We start from the raw sequence: 22,183 nt of genomic DNA, 5'->3' as shown, positions 1-22,183 counted from the left end.
GTGGCTACAGGATTCAATTTCGACGCAAAAAATATTATGTCAAAAACCGGTGTATTTTTGTTTCAAAAGTAAGTTCAACAGGTTAGATTTTTTCGTCGCTGATTCTCGTTCTGAGTAGCCTAAATGGCAACACTGGTGACCGCGCGCAAGCTGCATTGTTTGTTTTAGCGCGGGCCCGCGACACTTGACGCGACAATTGGCGGATTGGCGGGTTTTTTGAAAATGTTTCACGCGGGCCACTTATAATTCGTTCGCGGGCCACATTGTGGCCCGCGGGCCTGGGGTTGGGCAGCCTTGGTTTGGAGGAAAGTTTTGAGGTTGTGAATTCTAGTTTACCTGAAAACTGGGTTAATTGAATCATTAACAACTACCCGTGTGCCCGTAGTTGCTCGGGATTATGAATGGTTTGGAGGAAAGTTTTCAGGTTGTCAATTGAAATGTACCTGAAAACTGGGAGTAGTTATATGGTAAAAATAATATTATTGAAAAATTTAACTTTTTTGTAACTGGATAGTTTTCACGTGAGTGAGAACACCTGTAAAAACCCAGTACAAATAAATAAAGCATTTTATCTCACTTGCGTTTGTTCCTCTACACGAGAAAATGAGCACAGCTTGACCATTTCCTAATAAAATATTAGACATTAAAAATATATCTGAACACGTGTTCACGCAGGTGGCCTTGTCCGAATAAATATAATCGACGAGATGCGAAAATTTTATTATTTTTAAGAACACGTTTTCCGACCTCCTTATAACATATTCGTGCTTTGTCAATTTATTCGTTATAGGCTTCCAGTCCCGTTTTTAACAGGAAAAATTAACGATATTTCATATCAGTTAGTTTTCTCTGTGTAACAACACTTCCAAGTCATACATTCTCCTTAATTTATCACATACTGACACAAACGCCTCACTTTCACTTCCTCGAGCTTTTCCTCACTTATTCTACCATTCTCGTCTATGTCATACATTCCCCTTTACCCCTTTTTTAATTCCTTACATACGCCTCATTTCATAACAGATAAGTATTTGATTCACTTTATCGTACCACGTCTTCCTCAGGCGTCCCTCACTTCCACCTGTCAAACCAACACTAAACACCCCAGGAACTAATAAGAACAAACTTTATCCTATCAAAATGATAAAGCGCTATTCGTACAATATTTAATCAATAAACCTTAAATTTTTCCCGTGTTTTGAAAGTAATATTAGACTTTCTAAAGTTTCTACAAATCTTTCATTAGCATATGCAGTTGGATCCTACACTACTTTTAGACTTAATAATTACTATTCCTTGTATTTATTTCTTATCAATTTCGGATTATCAACTTCAGACGAGCATATCCTGTTCAATTGTTAATTAATTCTTTGAAGAGAAAACCGAGTATTGCTAATTTATTATGAATCTGTTCAAATTATTGGTAAACCGGTTAAAAACGGGATTGAAGCCCGTTTCCTGATAAGCTTTTAGTAAATTAGTAATAATATCGGAACACGAGTTCGGTATCGGAAAAAGAGCTGATAATGAATTAGCAATACTTTTAAAGGGAATTTTTCTGTGTCGATATTACACATATTATAATACTTTCGCAGAAATTGTATATGTGTTCTACTGCACAGAATATAGTCACTAGAAGGATATAATAACATATCTCAGTAATAATTAAAATTAAATTAGCATAATACTTTACGTTTCATGGGTTCGAAATAATTTTTAAAGAAAATTTTACCTTCGATTTCTGTTCCACTAAATTAGTGTGTACATATTTGTAAAGGCCCATTATATATTAATAAATAAATTATATCAAAATGGGCTATTCGTACAGCATTCTTCCAAATATTACGTTCAGTCCAATCATTTGTTAGTAACTGTTTGAATTTTTAATCAATTTTAAGTTTACTTTATAAAGTACACAAACAATTGATATTCCTAAAATTTGCACAAATTGAAGCTACACACAATATTTTACCATTTTAAAGTGGTTGTTTCAAGTTACCTGACATTTACACACTTAAATCAAAACATCTTTTGCTATTTGTTTTACCAACACGTTAATTGGCTTGAACACTGCCACTTTTGCTTCCATTTGCTTCATGCATGGATCAAATAAGACATCGATGTCCTCATGTATTCTGTTTCCACACGAGCGCTTTGCATTTCGTTTGTCCATAAACTTGTTTGTGTTCAGACCATGTCCGATCAATCCTGTTAAGATGGTAGCCGTGTTGGATAGTATCTTTTTAAAGGAGATTCCCAAGATCGTTACGAACTGCCAAATCGGATTATCAACATCACGCGAGATCTACTTGTTCACAGAACTATTTCTCACATTAGAGTTCACAGAATGTTCTGTTTATTTCACCATTATTAATAGGCAGTTAATCGTTTAACATCAATTCAGTGTTAAACTGAAATTCAATTTTAAAGTACGTGTGTAGGTACATAATTTGAAACAATACAATTTTAAAATATGAAAGAGACATACACAATAAAAAAGTAACTGTCGCAGCTGCGACTCGAATCCAGATCATCCAGTCTCACTGGGAATGGCATTCTATCAACAAAGCTATTGCCACCTAATTACATTCCGTCATTTTTATCAATATCGTGTTTCCTTTTTTAAATTAGAGTAAATATATAGTTTATAAAATAATACAATGATTTTTATAAGCTATAAATAGTTAGGTTACTATGTTATAAGAATTATATATGCATATATTTTTAAAAAACGTGTACATCTTATGATTCAAATTAAAAAGTCGTCAAACAATTTTGTTAAAATAGAGAAAAATATAAAAAATATAACAATGTTTTTTTTTTTATTATAAGATAAATTTCTTAATTTTTGTGTTCTTTAGAAAGCGTTCATATTTTATTTAATTTATAATTATTATTTTTTTCCCACTATATTCATCACTTTTTATCATAAGATACTAACGAACAAAGTTTCCTGACCTAGTTTATAGCACGTTTAGTATAATTTCTAGATTATCATGAGGTTTCGCCGTATAAGCGTGGAACACGGTGTACATGTCGGTGTATGCATATTATTGTTATTGTCCCATTCATCACTTTTTATCATAAGATACTAACGAACAAAGTTTCCTGACCTAGTTTATGGCACGTTTAGTATAATTCCGAGATTGTATGAGCGTGGAACACGGTGTACATGTATACATAAGATTGTTTTGCCTAACCCTTCCCATTCATCACTTCTAATGTAGTTATTATAAGATACTAACCAACAAAGTTCCCCCGACCGAGTTTATGGCACGTTCAGTATAATTAGCTTTTCTTTAAATTAATATCTTTTAAGTAGATATGAGAATGTTTTGTTATTATGTATGTACAATAACAAAATAATATACATATATATATTTTTTTTCTTTATTCATATTTCTTTTTTTCATTTTAACCATAGATAATGTAACCACCACTGTTTTTAATACATACCTTATAATGCCCACGCACAGGCTTCGCCTTTGTGGAATTTTTTTTACTGCGTTATATTTTGTATAATTTATATACGTACCTGTATGTATCAAAAAAATTGTAAATAAAAAAAATAAAAATAAAATCTCATGTGTACTCATAATTCATTATTATAATACATAATTACATCTCTTCGCATAGATGTCAATAGCGTTACAGTGCAGTGTTCGTACAGTGCACGTTCAGTAATCACAGGTTAGGAAACTTCTGTTTTAATTATCATAAACTAGCTAACTTATACCCATCGTTGCTCGACTTGCCTAATTTCCATAAATATAATATCAATGAATATAGTGATAATTTTAAAATTTAATAATTTATTTTCTTTATATATGTAAATTTTCTTTATATAATAAATATATAATAACCTTCCGGAAAAAATTCTCTAAATATAGTGAAATCCTATCAAACTCCGTTGCATAGTTTAGAGGGACTAAGTGCACAAACAGACAGGCGCGGATAGGGAATTTGTTTTACACCATTTAGAGATTTATTGAAATCGCCGTTTCCTATATTGTTTAATGACTATTTTGCAGACTATTTTTAATTCAGTAACATTAAAAGAGTACTTAATATAAATATTGAAATAAATAAACCCTATAACACACTGCAAAAGAAACAAACAAACCCGTGAAAAATCACAGGATATTATAATTGTAGGATTTACGAAGCTGAAAGCATTTATAAAATATTTGCATCAGATTCATTGTCTTTCTAAAACTGATATTTAAATTATTTTTGTTAATTATACAGGGTTTTCCAATAAGAGGTGTTATTTTGATATTCAATCGTAAAAGATCAATGGTTTCGTTGCTTGTGTGGCACGTAGCGCCATTTTGTTGAAATTAAACGTTATCCATATCAATACCATCTAATTCTTGCCATAAAAAATCATTAATAATCTCTCAAGAGCGCAATCCATTCACCGTAACTGTTGCTCCAGCCTCATTTTCAAAAAAGTAAGGTCCAATGACTCCGCCGGACCATAAACCGCATCAAACAGTCACACGTTGAAGATAAAGAGGCTTTTCAACAATAATTCTTGGGTTTTCCGAGCCCCAGATGCGACAATTTTACTTTTTTACGAAGCCACCGAGGTGGAAATAGGCCTCATCACTCAAGATGATTTGCATTTGATTCACTCAAGTGAATTTTAATAATTTCAATGCGTGTATCCATTTTTATTAAATGACGTAGTTTCTACTTATCAAATGTCTAAAAATGACAGCTTCAAAAGTAACATCTACCGAAATAGCGGGCTATTCAAAATAACACCTCTTATTGGAAAACCTTGTACTTACTTTTTATTGACAAATTAGAAAGCGACCATCCGAAATTTACCTATTGAATGAACACCGCCAGTAAACATGAAAATAATCAAATCTGTCCAAAATGTAAAAAAAAAACAAATACGCTTCGGAAATAAGGAATTATTAATAAATTCAATTTTATTGGAAAAACATTTTATTTTATTTTTTACAACTTCGAAGGTTGCACCCATCAATGTGATAAATCAATAAAGAAGAATATTATACTAATAAATCTAAAGTAAGCATGATATAGAACAAGAACAACCAATGGCCGAGTTGTTAGATGCGTTTTACCGGTAAGACAGAGATCCTGGGTTCGATTCCCAGCTGAGACCGTTAGATTTTCATTTTTCTTGTTTTGTTTAGATAAAAATTCTTATTCAATGATTAATTAATTATATAAATTAAAATAAAATTACTCTCTATATGTAAGTAGATATCTGCCTATTTTATCGCTCGTCTGAATTCTTCAAACGATCCGTTCCACTTCTGAAAACGACAATTAAATTCAAAGAAAATTTGAAACCATTGAACCAGAAAAAAAAAAAAAAAAACCATTTCACGGAGGAATAACTAACGCACATCACAGACAATCGATATTATTGTGTTTGATTATATAAGAAACAGCATTTCATAGCGTAAAAATTCAAGAATTTGTGCTAAAGTTAATGTTTTTGAATCAATCTCTATTTTTTGGTTTCCACTTAATCATCGCGAACATTTTGGTGACGAAAAGAAGTATTTCATTTAAAATGGTACCAATCTCTTATAATTTTTCGTCTCTTTATCTTCTTTTTTTATCTGTCCCCATGCAGCACATAATATAGATATGCCATTTATTTTTTTCCGTCGCGTGCTCGACTATGTTCGGAAATATAGGAACTAACCTCATAAATAAACATGCCCTGATAACCTCTGACATTCCTATCAAATTTTGTTTTATTCGATCGCAATCGGCAGCTTGCGCATATAAAATTCAATTTAGGAAACATTATGTTAGAGACAAACCAAATCTTTCAAGGACTGAGAAAAGATGAAATCCATAATTTCCTCATACCACCATTATTTTTAATCCAAATCTTTCACGGACTGAGAAAAGATGATAGATAATTTCCTCATACCACAATAATTATAACCAAAATCTTTCATGAAGTGAGAAAAGATAATATATAATTTCTTCATACCACCATAATTATAACCAAAATCTTTCACGGAGTGAGAAAAGATGATAAATATAATTTCCTCATACCACCATAATTATTACCCAAATCTTTCACGGACTAAGAAAAGATGATATATAATTTCCTCATACCACAATAATTATAACCAAAATCTTTCATGAAGTGAGAAAAGATAATATATAATTTCTTCATACCACCATAATTATAACCAAAATCTTTCACGGAGTGAGAAAAGATGATATATATAATTTCCTCATACCACTATAATTATTACCCAAATCTTTCACGGACCAAGAAAAGATAATATATAATTTCCTCATACCACCATAATTATTACCCAAATCTTTCACGGAATGAGAAAAGATGATATATGTAATTTCCTCATACCACCATATTTGTAACCAAAATCTTTCACCGATTGAGAAAAGATGATATATATAATTTCCTCATACCACCATAATTATAACCCAAATCTTTCACGGAGTGAGAAAAGATTATTTATAATTTCCTCATATAACCACAGTTTTACCCCAAATATTTTTAGGTACGTCTATTTATAGCAGTAAGTTTCCTGCTTTTTATTGTATTAATACTTACACGCAGAGAAATCGATTTTTGCCCGCACGATAAATTAACAGGCTTTATTAATAAAACATCAATTGCTTATAAATGTTTTATTGATTTGTCTTGATAATATTATGACGTAAAGGAAAGATAGAAAAACAAATAAAAATTATATTTAGATATTCATGAACACGTTTTCCGATATCATGATAATATATTTTTCATTTACTAAAAGTTTATCAGGAAACGTTTTATTTCATTTGTAAGTTCTACAATCCCATTTTTAACTGGAATTATTAATAATTTGAAGTGATTCTTAATAACTTAGCAACAATAATTTTTCTTCTGCAAAAGGGAAAATTGCGTCTTGAGTAGGTAAGTAGGGCAAAATCATTTGAACCGTGAGTTTCGGTGTCATAAAAATTGTTAAAATTTTTCTATCTGAAATTTATTGTTCAATGCAACTATTTTCAGATCACAACATAATTACTATCATGAGTTGTGGAGCTTTGAAATAACCATGTTGATTTTTTAGCAATTGCTCAATAAGAAAAAAATTGTTCTGACAAACACTTTTTTGTTTCTTGTAGGAATTTTTTTTCCAAATTTTAATTAGATTAGGATGTTAGTTTTTTTGTTATATTAGGTTAGGTTCCTTGTATAAGGAAATATGAAAATCATAGATGCAATCATTAAATTCCAAGGCTAAGTTAGGTAGTAGAACTAGTAGTTGACAGAAAAAAAGGTAAATATCCATTATCACTCGACACGGTTTACCCACAAATTCTTTTTAAAACATTTCATATCAGTTTAATAACAATGCGAATCATTTACTTCAGTCAGTAGGTATGGAAAATAAGGGATTTCATTTCGTTAATATTAAGATTCATTGCTTTGTTTTATTTTTGAAGTGACAGTTTTAATTTTACTTTTTTTTTTTTCTTCTTTTCTTTAACCCAGACTAAGAACCTAAAAAAAGCTATCTGATAGTATTATTGTCCCAGCGTCTGGACGATGTAGGCCCTCTGATTGGTCAAATTAAAATTGTCTGTTTCGGGTAACTTGAATATTAAGACACAATTCCATACTAAAATAGGATCGCCTCATAATAATACGAGATTTCTTCAAAAGCATCGTTTCTGCTCATATAATTTTTGGATAATATCGAAGAAAATATGTTTTAGAAAGTTCATAATCCATTGGATTAATTACATTACAATGAAAATTCTCCACAGTTACGTGATTATGTTTGACGTTTATAAAAATTCACGCGTTTCTTCAAGATGGCCGACAGAGCGCACCTCTGGCGGTTTAAAAACGAACCAAATGCCTGGCGCGAATATTTAAATATGCAGCTCACAATACTTGACTACTTACCATTAACAAGCGTTTTATAAAAAGATTTCTTCTGGAAGCTTATCACTTTATAATGGCATTTATCATTATTATTTATATATTTTTTTCTTATTAATTATATCTGATTTTATATTGGCATGTTTTCTAATTTCTAAAATTTCTAAATTATTTATTTAAGATGCTTTATATCCTGAGTGAAGTATTTTAAGACCTGAATTTTTATCGAAAATGTGATCATTATTCAAAAGATTATTTGCAAACTCAGATTCACTATTTCCATTTATAGCCCTGCGATATTCTTTAGTTCTGACTTCAAAGTTTCTATTGGTTCTACCTTTGTAAAAGAAATTACAATCATCTCAATTGAGTTTTTAAACTCCTGATTTTTTTGTTTGAATTTTGCTATCTTTATTATTAAGAATATATTTCTTCATTGTTATTAGTGTAAAACGCCAGTTGAATGGTACCAGGATTGTTTATATATAATTTTAGAAGTATCGTTATCCACAAACAGAATTCTACCCCATTGTTTATTTCTATCTTTAGAAAGACCGTTTGAAGAGAATGTGTTTAATTTTTTTATTTAGTATTTCAACTATCAATTTATTAGAATAAGCGTTATTAAATGCTATTTGTCTTATGAATATATTGTTTTATGGTTATATGCTATTTGTTTTTTTCAGGTCTTAAAATACTTCACTATAAATAATTTTGAAATTTTAGAAATGAGGAAACATATTAATATAAAAGCAGATATAATTAACAAGAATTTTTTTATAAACTCTCTTTTAAATATTTTCCCACTCAACTGGTCTTTCCCGTCTAACGATATTGTAATTCCTAATTATTATAAACCCAGCCTACTCTTAGCCCTCCCCCCTCCTTCCACTTCTTCTTTCCCAATTGCAATCTATATTTAATTTTTGACTTCGGTGTATACACAATAAAATGTAAACATTATATTTATTTATTTATTGGACAATTTGCATAGCGCCGCTTTTGTGAGACATCACCTCAGGGGCGCTATATTGTAATAATCTACCTTTATATATAGATTTTTACTCTCCTGATGAAGGTGTATATATAATCTAGCTTTAAACTTTATTAGATACAGTAACAGTTGTAGGTAAAGAATTACCACCAGTTGCAGTAAAATTAACACCTTTTAATTAAACCGACTGCTAATGTCATCGCACAATTACCCTCCTTTTATTCATAAACATGGGTACAATTAATCAATATGTAATAAACTATTATTTAAGTCAACTTTGTTAAAACTATCTTTAATTGTGACAAACTAAACGATATTGATTCAACTTATAGACATTGACGGTTGTAACACATATTCAAGCCCTGCAAGTCTCCTATGAGCTAATTATATTAGGTACGATAACAGTTAATATCAGTTGTAGACATGTAGTCAATAATAGTGTTTCATTTGAAATAATCCATCACAAATACGTAAAATTTCATTTATTCAAACAACTGTCATTCTTATTATGCGTAAATTTAGCATGTTATTATTAATTAACTCCTTCCTGTTCGGTGTTTTAACAATATATATACTCACCCTCTCTCTGTGAATGTTCTAATATCTATCTATTAAATGTAACTGTTGTTAATATCACTTAAAATGGGCGAAACCCAACAAAGAGCCGCCCGCAGGGCCTAGCAGAAAAAAACCCGCGGAGCGGGTTTTTAACTGCTAGTTTTCATATTATTATGTCAAGACATCGCGGGAATAAAAGACGTTAAATTGTCCGTATTTTGAACGAAATAACTATTAAACTGAAATAGTTATATCTCATTGTGACCTAACTGATAAAATGTTTTTTTTATAATTTATACGTATAAATCGTTAAGAAATCTTACTGATATAAATATTGAAAATTTATTAAAAAATCTGGTCAAATTATTAGTATTTCTGTTAAAAATGGGACTGCATGCTTTAAACGAATGAATTGACAGGTTTCCTAAAAAATTATCGGTAAAACACGAATATGTTATTAGAATGTCGGAACGCGTGTTCATAAAAAATCTAGCATTTCATCATTATGTTCATCAGGAAAAGCACAGCCACATGAAAACGTCTTCCGATTTATTCTCAATGACAATAAATCAGCTACACTCATTTTTATCCGTGTACCAAAAACTACATAACTAACAATAACGGGTAAAATTTTTCTATAATAGGTAGGAATTAGGTGTATAATAAACATCTAAATTTAAAAAATAAAGTAACTAAATTTGAACGCACCGTTTATTCACCGAAATGAAATCAGTGCTACTAATTTTAGATACACAGTGTAACTTCCGTTAACTCTATCTTACGCACACGTCATAAAACCTTTTTTAATTATTAGTAACAGGCTGTTTGAAACAGCGTCGCATGTTTGCTTTCTTTATCGAATGTGAAATAATGGGGCCTCGTTAAATTAGTGTCTTTGGAAATGGATTACTACACCGCTCCGTGTCCTATATAATCTAAATCGATTCGTAAGAATTCACAAGTTCACTCCAATAAAGTGCTCTAGTTTCGGTACAATGCCTCTTGTGGTCATGTTGATGGGTAGTCCATAGGCCTTGGGCAAACCTGAAAGCTGTCAGGTTTCAGACTTTAGACGTCAGGCGAAAGAACGAGAATGTCGAACTGAAAAATAAATTCACCTACGACCCTTTCTGTTCGCCTCGTAGCTCGTAGCGTAGTTTTAGTTCCTCAGTTTACCCCCAACGCTCAGCACGAATACAGCGTCTCGCGGAATTGATTTTCTAACATATTCGTTCCTAAACTACTCGCGTAAATTGCAGGGTTCGATGTATTACTTTCTATGTTGTCTTCGCTCGCCGTGAACGGAAGGAACGTTGCATTGTTAGACAGGACTTCCCCCAAATACAAAACCAACAAACCGAATCCTATTATCTTTATTGATGGTAAAACATTCTATCAAAACAAAGTCACCACGGAAAGCCGCCTGGTTCAAAATAAACCCGCGAATAAACCTAAGAAATATTACAAAAAACGAGTTAAGTTAAGAAAGGTAACTTTTCCAAGATCTTGTATTAATATTTCTGTTCAATCTTTACCAGAACCCTTGCTGCTGGGTGCAGATACTGGAGAAGGTTCCACCCACCATGGCTGCCTCAAGTCTTGCAAGTGCCAACCCGACTTGCCCGAGCAACGCTTGACTCCTTGCCAAAACAACCGGAGAACTAACGTCAGTTGCAGAAGCGAATCGACAAGTAAGGAATGCGCTAGAAGCAATAATAACCCGGTGAGCGTCGGGCGTCACTTGAATTCTCACCACCTTGAGAATAAAACATTGATTCAAATAAGGGAAGCCAGAAAAGTGAGCGACTTTAAAAGGATTCTCAGTTCTAATGCAATATTGTGCGGTGCGGTGCGTTCGCAAGCTTCAGCTCAGCTTTCTGAGATGTTGAGCGATGCAACGGTGAACGCCTCCTTCTCTGTCAACAGACCTCAGTCGGCCTTCTCCGTGTGGAGTGTCAACAATACTTACAACTTCCTTTTCCAGAGTCACCTGGACTCGCTCCAATCAGTTGTGAATCATAAAGTCAGTGAAAAAACCAGTGATAACAAGTTTTATAATAAATACCGTGATAGTTCTGAAAACCGTGTGAGCGTTACTGAGCCACATCTCTTCGAGGAACTTTATAATATTCCTGAATATTACCAGCAAACAGATTTTATTTTTCCTGTTTCAAAAAAAGTTGTACCCAAAAAACCGTTGTGCAACGAAGATTCCTCCGCTGTATCTATTGTTAGTGAGCCCGCTAGTGGATGTTTAAACAACTTTAATGTCAACTTAAGTGACTTAATTTCAGCTGGTAATAAAAGTGACAATACATCAATTAACACAAGTGGCGAAGTGATCAATTCCGATAGCCGTTTGGGAAATATCAGTGGGAAGGGGGAAGAGACTACCATTAGTATGAGCACAACACAGCAGCAGGGAACACTCAGTCATTGCCTCAATAACAAGCGGGACTGCTTGGCTGAGATAGATAGATCTCTGTGTGCACTGGACATCAACATCAACAAGGCTGACGTGCCTCAGATAACACTTAGCGAGTGCCGCGAGATCCCGTCCCACACCACGAACCTGCAGCCCGGACAATCCTTTAACTTGTCAGTGCCTTCCGTGGAATGTTGTGTCGAATCCAGACCACCGCCTACTGATTGAATAATACCGCCTACTGGTAGGTTCCCCGTGTTCTTATTAGCCATTACCTTTTGGGGTCTCAAGTAATTAGTCCTTGGTTTTATTTCAATCAACTTTCAAACGAATGTGACGACTTCATTCAAAACAATAACATGTTTACGTGTTTAAAACTATTCAATAAACCCTAAGCTGTCGTAAAGTTATCACTTTATACGGAATTGTGAACTAACGAGGTTGCCGACAGTGACAGTTTTCAAGTGATTTTCGTATTAATACTACATAAACATGTTGGCTTTGCAATCGGAACAAACAATGGTGGGGTCGAGTGATGACAAGACAATGAAGCCGAAGCCTCCGGACAGCGGTTCATCGACGGCTCCTCACGGCCGGACTCTGAACCGTTCAGCGGCGGTGAGCCAGAAGTCAGTGGAACTGAGCTTTGCGCCGGACGCTCCGGCCAACAAATCAAAACTCGCCACGCAAAGATCCGTCCCTGAATGCCAATCCACCGTGAAACGAACCCTGGACCTTCGGCGTACGAAGAACTCTTCCATCGAGTCCACCATCAGCCTTCCCAACCAGAAATCTCTGGATAAGAAGCAGGCCTCTCTCCACCACCAGAAGTCCATCAATACTCAGTCGGATATAATCCTTAGTGCGCAACATTCCATAACAGACGATCGTAAAGCCTTGAGGGACGCTCTTTACCAAGGAATATTCCATCGGCATCGCAGAACAATATTTGCAGTGGGTTCATTCCTGAGAATGTTGAGAAGTAAAAATTCTAATTACGATTCAATTCGATCCGATTCGGAAGACGTATAGCTGCAGTGAGATGTTTTTGTTCGTATTGTATCACATGTTTATTTTTGAATGCGTGTACTGATGCATTTTCTCTGTTCCCAATACTCGTATACCGTTTGAAACAAAACGACGGAAATACTACTTCTAAAATATGGTTAGTGTTACCAATTATTTTACTACACTTCGGTAATATAAACGGAAACGAACCCACTAATAAATGTTTTAGACTTAAATGTAAAACAATAACAAATAAATTCCTTTATTGTTTGTGTCGTAAAAGCAACAAGATAAACTTCATTCACCCAGAGATGATGTATTTTAAAGAAATATATGATTGTTGTTGGATAAGTTTATACTATAAATAATGCCCTTAATAATGAGTAAGTCCCTAGAATTATTACTGTCACAAAATTACGCCTGAATCAGTGAGCCTAAAGATAATGATCATGTTTTTTTAACGATGGTTTACCAATGTTTGATTAGTTTACTTTAAACTTCACAATCACCGTACAATTTTAAGTCTGAACTGTGTAAATTAGAAACCAAACTAAATGTTGTGAAAAAATGCACCAACATATTATATTTGTTAATCTAATGCGAATTATAAGTGGACCTTAGTTGTTTTTGATAAAAGCTTAGGTTACTTGGTAGCAGATAACACTAAATGCTTAAGGATGTCTAGTTACCTCGTGTTTACGCCATTTACGTAGCGAAAAGATGTTTAAAATACTTATTCTTTGGTGGCAGGGTATCGCTTTTTACAAAAATTGTGATCAGATGCTTAGAGACTGTTGAAATTTATTTTAAAAAATGTTGATAAAACAGACATTCCTTAAGAAACAGCTAACTCGTCAGTTCCTTGAAACACATTGAATTAGTGGCACGTTTTACAGTTAAATAACCAAATAAATACGACATACTTTAGCAAACTAAAGCTACCCGGTAATGTGATCCAATTAAGTTTAAACCAGGATTGGGAGGTCAATAATTAGCTACAATAACAACTACGTATTTATGTAATCTGTTCATTAATAATTCTTAAGGAATGCGTTAGTTTAATTTATAACGTATACTTTTCATATCTGGGCCCATTAATTTTAAATAGATCTGAAGCCAATGATTAACACACAAGAAAATTTCGTACTAGAATCAGATACTAACAATTATGAAAATCACAGGGTATTTTTATCATTGTATTTTCTCTAAAATTTGCTACAATAAAATGGTATATTTTGCATAATTCCTGTTGCAAATTTTAATGAGCTTAATAAAGTTGAATATATATAAATTTAATATACCTAATGCTTAAATATTAAATATATAGATTTTGTACAATGCATCACTATTTTAAATAAAATACACAACACACACACACTCGCAATAGCCCCATCATTCATGTCATCCCTGTTGGAGTTTTCAAAATTATGAATATTATTTTATAATACCTAACAACAAATAAAATAATATTCAGACGTATTAGTCAAAAATTAATTGGGTTAATCATCAGTTCTCTTCTATTAAAATACAAATTATTTCTCTGCAAACTGCAATTCACACATGTATTTAATATGGTTTATAATATGGTCGAATCTAAAATGCATTTGTGTGATCATATGTAATCACATAAGTGTGTATGAATGTTCTTATGTAATCACATAATATGTATGTATGTAATTGCATATACATGCACGGAACCACATAACAATATTTTAAATGAAACTGTTAGAAATAAATTATTGTGATTTCCATAGTACTTTTAGGGATATTCGAATGCATTTGGTTGTCCCGAAATGACTGTTAAGATATAATGTACATGATTCATTGTTATAGTTGTTAGATTGAGCTTTTGTACCAAAAATTTTGCTAAAAATGTAAAAATGATTACATATTTTAGGAATAAAATTTTATAACATCTTTATAATCAAGTATAAAATAAGTGCTAAGGATCTTTGGTACTTTTTAATTATTGTGAGAGTAAAATTTTGAAAAATGATTTATTAATAAATCCATGAAAACTTATCATTTCTTTGTGTGAAAGGAAAAGAGACATGATTCAATTAATCAAGTTGTGGAATAACTCTGCCAATTTTCCTGTCAGTTTGTATATTATCTAGAAAGGTTAAATAATATGGGTCAAGATATAAAATCGTATGGAATTTCATTGATGCAATGGATATACATATGTGATAAGCCGGGATAGAAGAAAGGGTTAAGTCTACCCTTCCTTGATCTTCCGTCTCTGCCATTGATGTAATTATTTTAATCCATGCTCTCTGCGTGCACAGAATTTTTTGAATTTGAGATTTATTTTCTTTGCAACAATGTTCTGAGAAGACTAAAGCGATTTTCTCCGCGAAACACAGATTCTTGTAGTTTTGTTATAAATTATTCGGAAAAATAGAGATTTCAAATTTAGGTATATTTAGGTTACTAGTTATAAGATATAAGTGTCTTTTTCAAATTATATTTTATAACAAAACTATGAAAAGATATCAAACTTTTCTTCGATGAAGTTACCACTTGGATACGTGGGGCAACTCGTATTGTTCATTTTTTATTTATCTGTACTTATTATATATTTAATTTAAGTTAGTGATACTTGCTTTTATATGTTTTGTCCCTCTGTAATCATGTTATTTTGGACATTATGCAAATTTTATATTATAAGTTGTTGTAACAACCATGATTGTTATTCTTTATCGATAAGTTTTTCTTAAATCTTTATCATAGTCTAATTATTTTATATCATGGTGAATTTGTTTACCAAATGCATTTTAATTATGCCAGTTTTTGTATCATCATAAAACTGATGATAATGGCCTGATATTGTCAAATTGAGAAATAAGAGTAAAAATTATTGTCAAATTGATAAATACACCATTTTTTTCTAAAGTCAGATGTATGAAAGCAAGTCTATCATCTCGCCAGTTATTGTCGTTATGGTTAAATCAGTACTGATTATGGTGATCAATACTTTAACAATGTCATAAAGAAATTGCTGTCAAGATTTATGTCAAATTGACGAACTCTTGATTTATAGAATTTCCGCCATCTGTCTCTTAACTTATCAATGATTTATTATGATTTAAATTAAATCTAATCACGAAGGAATGAAATTATTAATTAGAGAAACAACTGCCAAACATATTGTAACTTCGGTAAGTGTCGTATTTTCTAAGTCAACTGGCTTAAGTATTTTTTCATCTTGCGAGTTTTTGCCGAGGTCTAAATCAAATCTGAAATTGATGGGTTGACATTGTCAAACATAATATTGAATTTATTGTCAAATTGACAAACTGGTGAATTTTTCAATGTCAACAATCAAAGTCTTCTGGCAGGCACCAGTGACTATATTTCACTCCTGAATTATAATATGCTTAAACCTATTTCATGATGATATCAATGAATAAAAACTGATTTTTAAAGATGAAATTAAAAAACTTATCATATTCTATTACAAACTTGACAAGTTTGAAATAATCTGCCAAAATTATTATAAAATAATTGTTGAATAATTTTTATCAAATCATTAATATATTTCATAAAGTTTAGAATTACACTTAGAATTCACATATCTAGGATTTTTATATTTAAAATATCATGCACTCGAGTACATTCAACATTATATTCGATTATTTATCTCATCGTTTTCTGAGTTTATCGATGAAATAAATCTATTATATTATATTAAGTTTTGGTTTAATTGAATATTTTCCCTCCGCGCTGGAGTGAACGAATGCCAACATTGAGTTTATTTATGGAATAGTAAGTAAGGTCAAATGCTGCAATAACGCATCTGTTCATGAAATAACTACTTCTGTATTAACATACCTACCTAAAATCATCAAATATTATCTATTACGTGCAATTCAATATCAATTTAACTTCATTGGTATTCTAAATGAGATTAAGTTCTAGAAGAACTTATCTGCTCAATAAAAATTACTAAGGCCCAGTTGTGTCGCAAAAATTCACGTGCAACAAAGTCATCAAATTATCATTCAGCTCTATTTTTTTTTTATACATTTGAAAGGTTAAGACCCCGCATTCCGAATGTAGGTATTTATAACATATTTCTATTGAAAACTTTACAATTTTAAGCTCTTAAAAAATATAATTTTAAAAAATATATAATTTAAAAAAAAATAATTTCTGTACTGTACTGTAGTTGAAAAAGTAATTACATGAAATTCCCTAGATAGAAAAAAACCGCAAAGAATGCTACGAAAATCAAAAAAAAAATGGTTCGGTTTTTTTAACATATAAATGCTACTAAGACATCTGCCGAGAAATATTTGCTTTTTTTTTTATTTTCATGTTTTTTTTAGGTTTTATGTATTAAAAATATATACAATAAAGTTTTATTAAAAAATGTTATTTTATTATAATTATTATATTTGCTCTATTTTAAATACGTCATGCCTTTACTAAACATTTATGCTTACGCCTGTACATTTTAAGATTTTTTTAATATTCAGTTGACAAGCTTAGCTAAGATAATTGTTCTCTTCTATTGATCACAATTTATTCAAAAGCTGAAATAGACGAAGGACGGGTTGTTTCGGAGAATTTGAACAATTCATCAAATTTCAACGTTCATTTTCCAGTTATGCGAAAGATTTTTTCAAGTTCTGTTTTTATTTCAGTTCTGTCAAGCAACTAGCCTATAATGATATAATAACAGAACTTGAATAGGACTTTCACAGAACCCGGAAATGAACGTTGAAATTTGATGAATTGTTCAAATTCTCAACAACACCCCGTCCTTAGAATCAGCTTTTAACAGGGAGTTTTCAACTTTCAAGAAAACATAATAGCGATGAATAACCATTTGATGACAATGTTACATTTGAATTTCTGTAAAAGAACTCTTCCTAAAAGAAAACTGATTTTTATTCAAAATTTAAAATTGGTAAAATGAATATTCGATCGTTAGATTTTTACGTCAATTATTGATTTTTTCAACAAAATAATTGAAGAATAAAATAAATTATGGTGATCAGGGGATAATTTATTATTAGTGTATCATACCACAAAAAAACCTTGAATGAAGTAAGCAATGCTAATGTCAGACTATTAGAATCGTTTGTTTCATCAAATAAGTGTCTGTGTTAGATTGGTTTAATCTCACTTTGCATTGAAAAACCACAGTTATTTTTTTAAATAATGGATTTATCTCGTACATCATTAATTTCTTCCCTGACCACCTCCAAAACTAATTCACTGGAAAATGCGTTTAGTTGTATGATTACATAAAGGAAATAATAATACAAACCTGATTTAACAATCACTTATTTTTTCAGTTTTTATTCTAAATGTAATCAGCGTGAAAAATTATTTTATAAATTTTTCTCTTCTCTCGTTGAGTTTTCGAAACCATTAGTTTCTTTCAATAATGTTTAAAAATACAACATAACAAAAAAAATGGTGCCATCAGTGGAATAGGACTTGTTCTCTTGAGATGGCATATCAATCAGACATTATTTACAGAATCGTGAAAAAAAAATTAAATAAACTGCTTTTTTGGGAATATAATCATTTAATCTTGTGTTTTGGAAATATAATCTCAGAAAAAATAATCTGGTTCCATAGAGCTGTACAATTAGAGGCGCTATTGCGTACTGATATATCATGAAAACGGGTTCAACTACTGGAATGCGATAAGCGTTGCGCTTAGACCGGAATCGGTAATTTTTTATAGAACCTTGGGAGAGTTGGAGGTCAGTTGAAGGTCAAAAAGTAAAACCTAATTTTCGTTTCATGCTCATCTAAATATAATAATACATCAATGTCTGGTTATCTTTTCTCTGTTTACGTGTTAGATTAATTGATGATTTATGAAATAAGTTTTATCTTATATTTGATTTACAATCAAATCCTTATTTCTAGGCTAAATTTAATTTATTTATATCTTACCCTTTTCATATGATTTTATTGCATGAATAAATTAAACCTAGTTTGTCCAACATCAAAATGTGTATGTATTTTATAAAAGAATATGATTATTTATGTTGAACATTTTATATTAAAAAAAATTGTTAAATCATTGTAAAGAAGGTGAAAATAAAAGTGTTTCAATAAATATACGTTTTTTTATTTTTAAAATAGGTGATTTTATTTTATTTTTTGTTTACCTTTGAAGTACAGTCTTGTTAACTTTGGTCCCTTGGAAGAATATTTGGTACACTGCATCCTGGCAATATTACAATTCATACAAAAATATACACATATATTTTAATAAGCAATAACAAAGAAATATTAAAATTAATATTAATTAAATTAGACTATTTAATATAACTATATTTACTTTTATAATTAGGTGAATTGAAGTAACACCAACTTTGTTAGGTTAGTTTATTGTTTGACTTTTGGTGTTTGAGAAATATTTTTTTTATTTGAAACTGCAAATGATTTTAAAGTGAATTTAGATAGTACAACTATGGCATCCTCAGACTTTGACAATGTTACGCGGCTGAAGGAAATGGATAAAAAGATGGGGAAAATATATATATTTTGACGTTGGTACTTGGCTATTCTGACCGAGGACATTTAAAAGTTTCAATCAGGGCAATACTGAGAGTAACTACATGTCTAGTGTTCCGCTTCCTCCTGCTTTTTTCAATACAATGATTTGAGCATAATAGTCGCATAGGTCTGTCTAATAAATCTACCTTGATGACGGACACTGCAAGGTTATCCGAAACGTTGATTCAAGGATGTAGCGCAATACTCAATACATAAAAGTCAAGCAAAAAAACTATTAGTAGACTGTATTTATTTTTCAAATTATTTGTAATCCAGTTAAAAACGGGATTGCAGGCCTTTAACATTCGAATGAAGTGACAGGTTTCCTAATAAACATTCAATAAAACACGAATGTGTTAACGCGACATCGGAACACACGTTCATAAAAATTATAATATTTTCGCATTTTGAGAGTGTATATTATCAAGACAAATACAGGTACCTGAACACGTATTCCTATATATTATAAACGTGATAAAAAATTTATTAGAGAACGGCTTGCAATCCCGTTTTTAACAGTATATTAATAAATCAGCAAACCTAATTTTTCCGGGCAGTATCCTGGATGCGCAACATGACTTTTCCACGATACAATAAAAAAATAATTACAGTAGGACCATTGTGTAAGAATTTGAATAAATTCGACAACATAAGAAATTTGATAAAGACGGCATTAAAATCTTTTATAATATTTTAATATGACAGATCAGTAAGACCAATGTTAATCGCCTGTTCATTCATCCAATATATTATTTACTGACAACCTTATATAATATAATATCTCTCTTTATGATTAAACCATTCATTTTATTTCCATTCCTACATTCAATAATAACATCAAACAACAATAACATCTTTTCAATTATTTATTTTGCCTTGAAAACTCTACGAGATTTTCATCAAGACAAACAATATCGTAATAGAAATGTTTTTGACAATACAGAACTTATTCAAACCATCTTGTGAAATGTTTTGAATATCAACTCAAAAAATCTTCCATCTTTGTAATATATATTATGTTGTACTCGTTAAAAACAACATAATATAGAATATACACGGTGTCCGGAAACACGCAGACAAGAGGGAAACTGGTGAATCTACATATATTTGGCTTTTTTTTCGAGTAATTCGAGTGGGAATATTTTAGGTAAAAATTTGAAAAAAAAATCGACACCTTGGGGGTTAATATCAGCATGAAAATATTTTTAAAATGTTAGTAAAGTTTTTTTTTTTTTAAAATTGAAATTTAAAAAATGGAAACGTTCTGATCACAATAGAGAACAAGTTTCAATTTTTTGTTTCAATCTAGAACCATTAACATCAACCATCAACCAATAACACAAGAAATATCTTGTGGACGTGTTAATGTTTGTAAATTTCCAACACAAAACTGTGTTTTTGAAATTCAAATGGAATGGAGTTCTACGATGTCAGGCGAGTGTAAATGATGCGGAGCGCAGGAATATTGGGCTAAATTGATCATTTTTTTAAATTCAAATCTGTATGGTATATTTCAAGTGAAATTCTTTATTATACAGGGTTTTCCAATGAGAGGTGTTATTTTGATATTCAATCGTAAAAGATCAATGGTTTCGTTGCTTGTGTGGCACGTAGCGCCGTCTTGTTGAAAGTAAACGTTGTCCAGATTAATACCATCCAATTCCGGCCATAAAAAATCATTAATCATCTCTCGATAGCGCAATTAATTCACCGTAACTGTTGCTCCAGCCTCATTTTCAAAAAGTAAGGACCAATGACTCCGCCGGACCATAAACCGCACCAAACAATCACACGTTGAGGATAGAGAGGCTATTCAACAATAACTCTTGGGTTTTCCGAACCCCAGTGAATTTTAATAATTTCAATGCGTTGTTGAAGCGTGTATCGTTCCATTTTTATTAATGGCGTAGTTTCTACTTGCAAATATCAATAAATGACAGCTTCAAAAGTAACATCTACCGAAATAGCACGATATTCAAAATAACACCTCTTATTTGAAAACCCTGTACACATGTCTGAAATTTTATCCCGCAAATGCCCAAAGATATAGGTATACAATAATCCCTTTAAAATATATACCTGTACTTTAACTAGTGGTGAGGTTCAGCAATTTATTAACTTAGCCATACCAAACTCTAGCTGGCATATACATTCAGATACAGATATACTTACAATTCAAAAACCTTTTAATTACTATAAAATAACAAAAAACATCTTCCATAGAAGTAATCAAAATAAATAAATAAGCAAAACAACAAACGAAAATATTTCAAAGAAAAGAAATAGTATTTTTTACTTAAATAATATTATTATTTACAAAATATATTATATATTTTAATGTTTAAATTTTGGTAGAGTTATCTAAAAATCTATTCATAATGTAGTATTTAAAGAGAAAATAAGTATTCTCTGAAGTTAACGAATATTTAATTTTTAAATTTACATCACAGAAAAAGTTGTTCTCTACAAAGTGAAATAATTATAAATGATAACTTATTTTATTCAAATAGATTTTTTTCTGCAATTAATCTTTTTTTTACAGAATTATAACTATTTGGAAAAGTTTCATGAAAATAGCCGTATTTAATAAAATATTCTTAAAAAATATAAAAAACCTGACAGAAGAGTGGTTTTTTTAATATTGAAAACAAGGCATAAATTAAAACAATTCAAGGACACTTTAAACAGAACTCAACTTAAAAAACACCGAAAACACTATTGCTTTGGTAAAAAGAAAATTGATTTATATATGTTGAAAAAATGTAAG

The 22,183-nt window shown here is 31.1% G+C and overlaps 1 protein-coding gene across 2 annotated transcripts in view; it reads left to right on the top strand.

Annotated features, from left to right (window-relative positions):
* LOC149412862 (uncharacterized) overlaps window positions 1–20,647 on the top strand; it is a 31,772-nt gene extending 11,125 nt beyond the window's left edge. Inside the window, exon 2 of one of the 2 annotated variants that reach the window (XM_089645136.1) lies at window positions 10,994–20,647. In XM_089645136.1, the coding sequence (XP_089501262.1) occupies window positions 12,373–12,912 (540 nt within the window). In that variant the 5' untranslated portion in view covers window positions 10,994–12,372 and the 3' untranslated portion in view covers window positions 12,913–20,647. The remainder of the gene's footprint in view (window positions 1–10,993) is intronic. The other variant, XM_089645135.1, reaches the window with a different exon arrangement.
* The last annotated feature ends 1,536 nt before the right edge of the window (window positions 20,648–22,183 follow it).

This window comes from Hesperophylax consimilis, chromosome 22 (assembly GCF_061612785.1).
Source record: "Hesperophylax consimilis isolate HC1 chromosome 22, BYU_Hcon_1.0, whole genome shotgun sequence".
NCBI lineage: Eukaryota > Metazoa > Arthropoda > Insecta > Trichoptera > Limnephilidae > Hesperophylax > Hesperophylax consimilis.
Note: the sequence above shows the minus strand (reverse complement) of the source record. Positions and strands in the feature narration are given on the sequence as shown.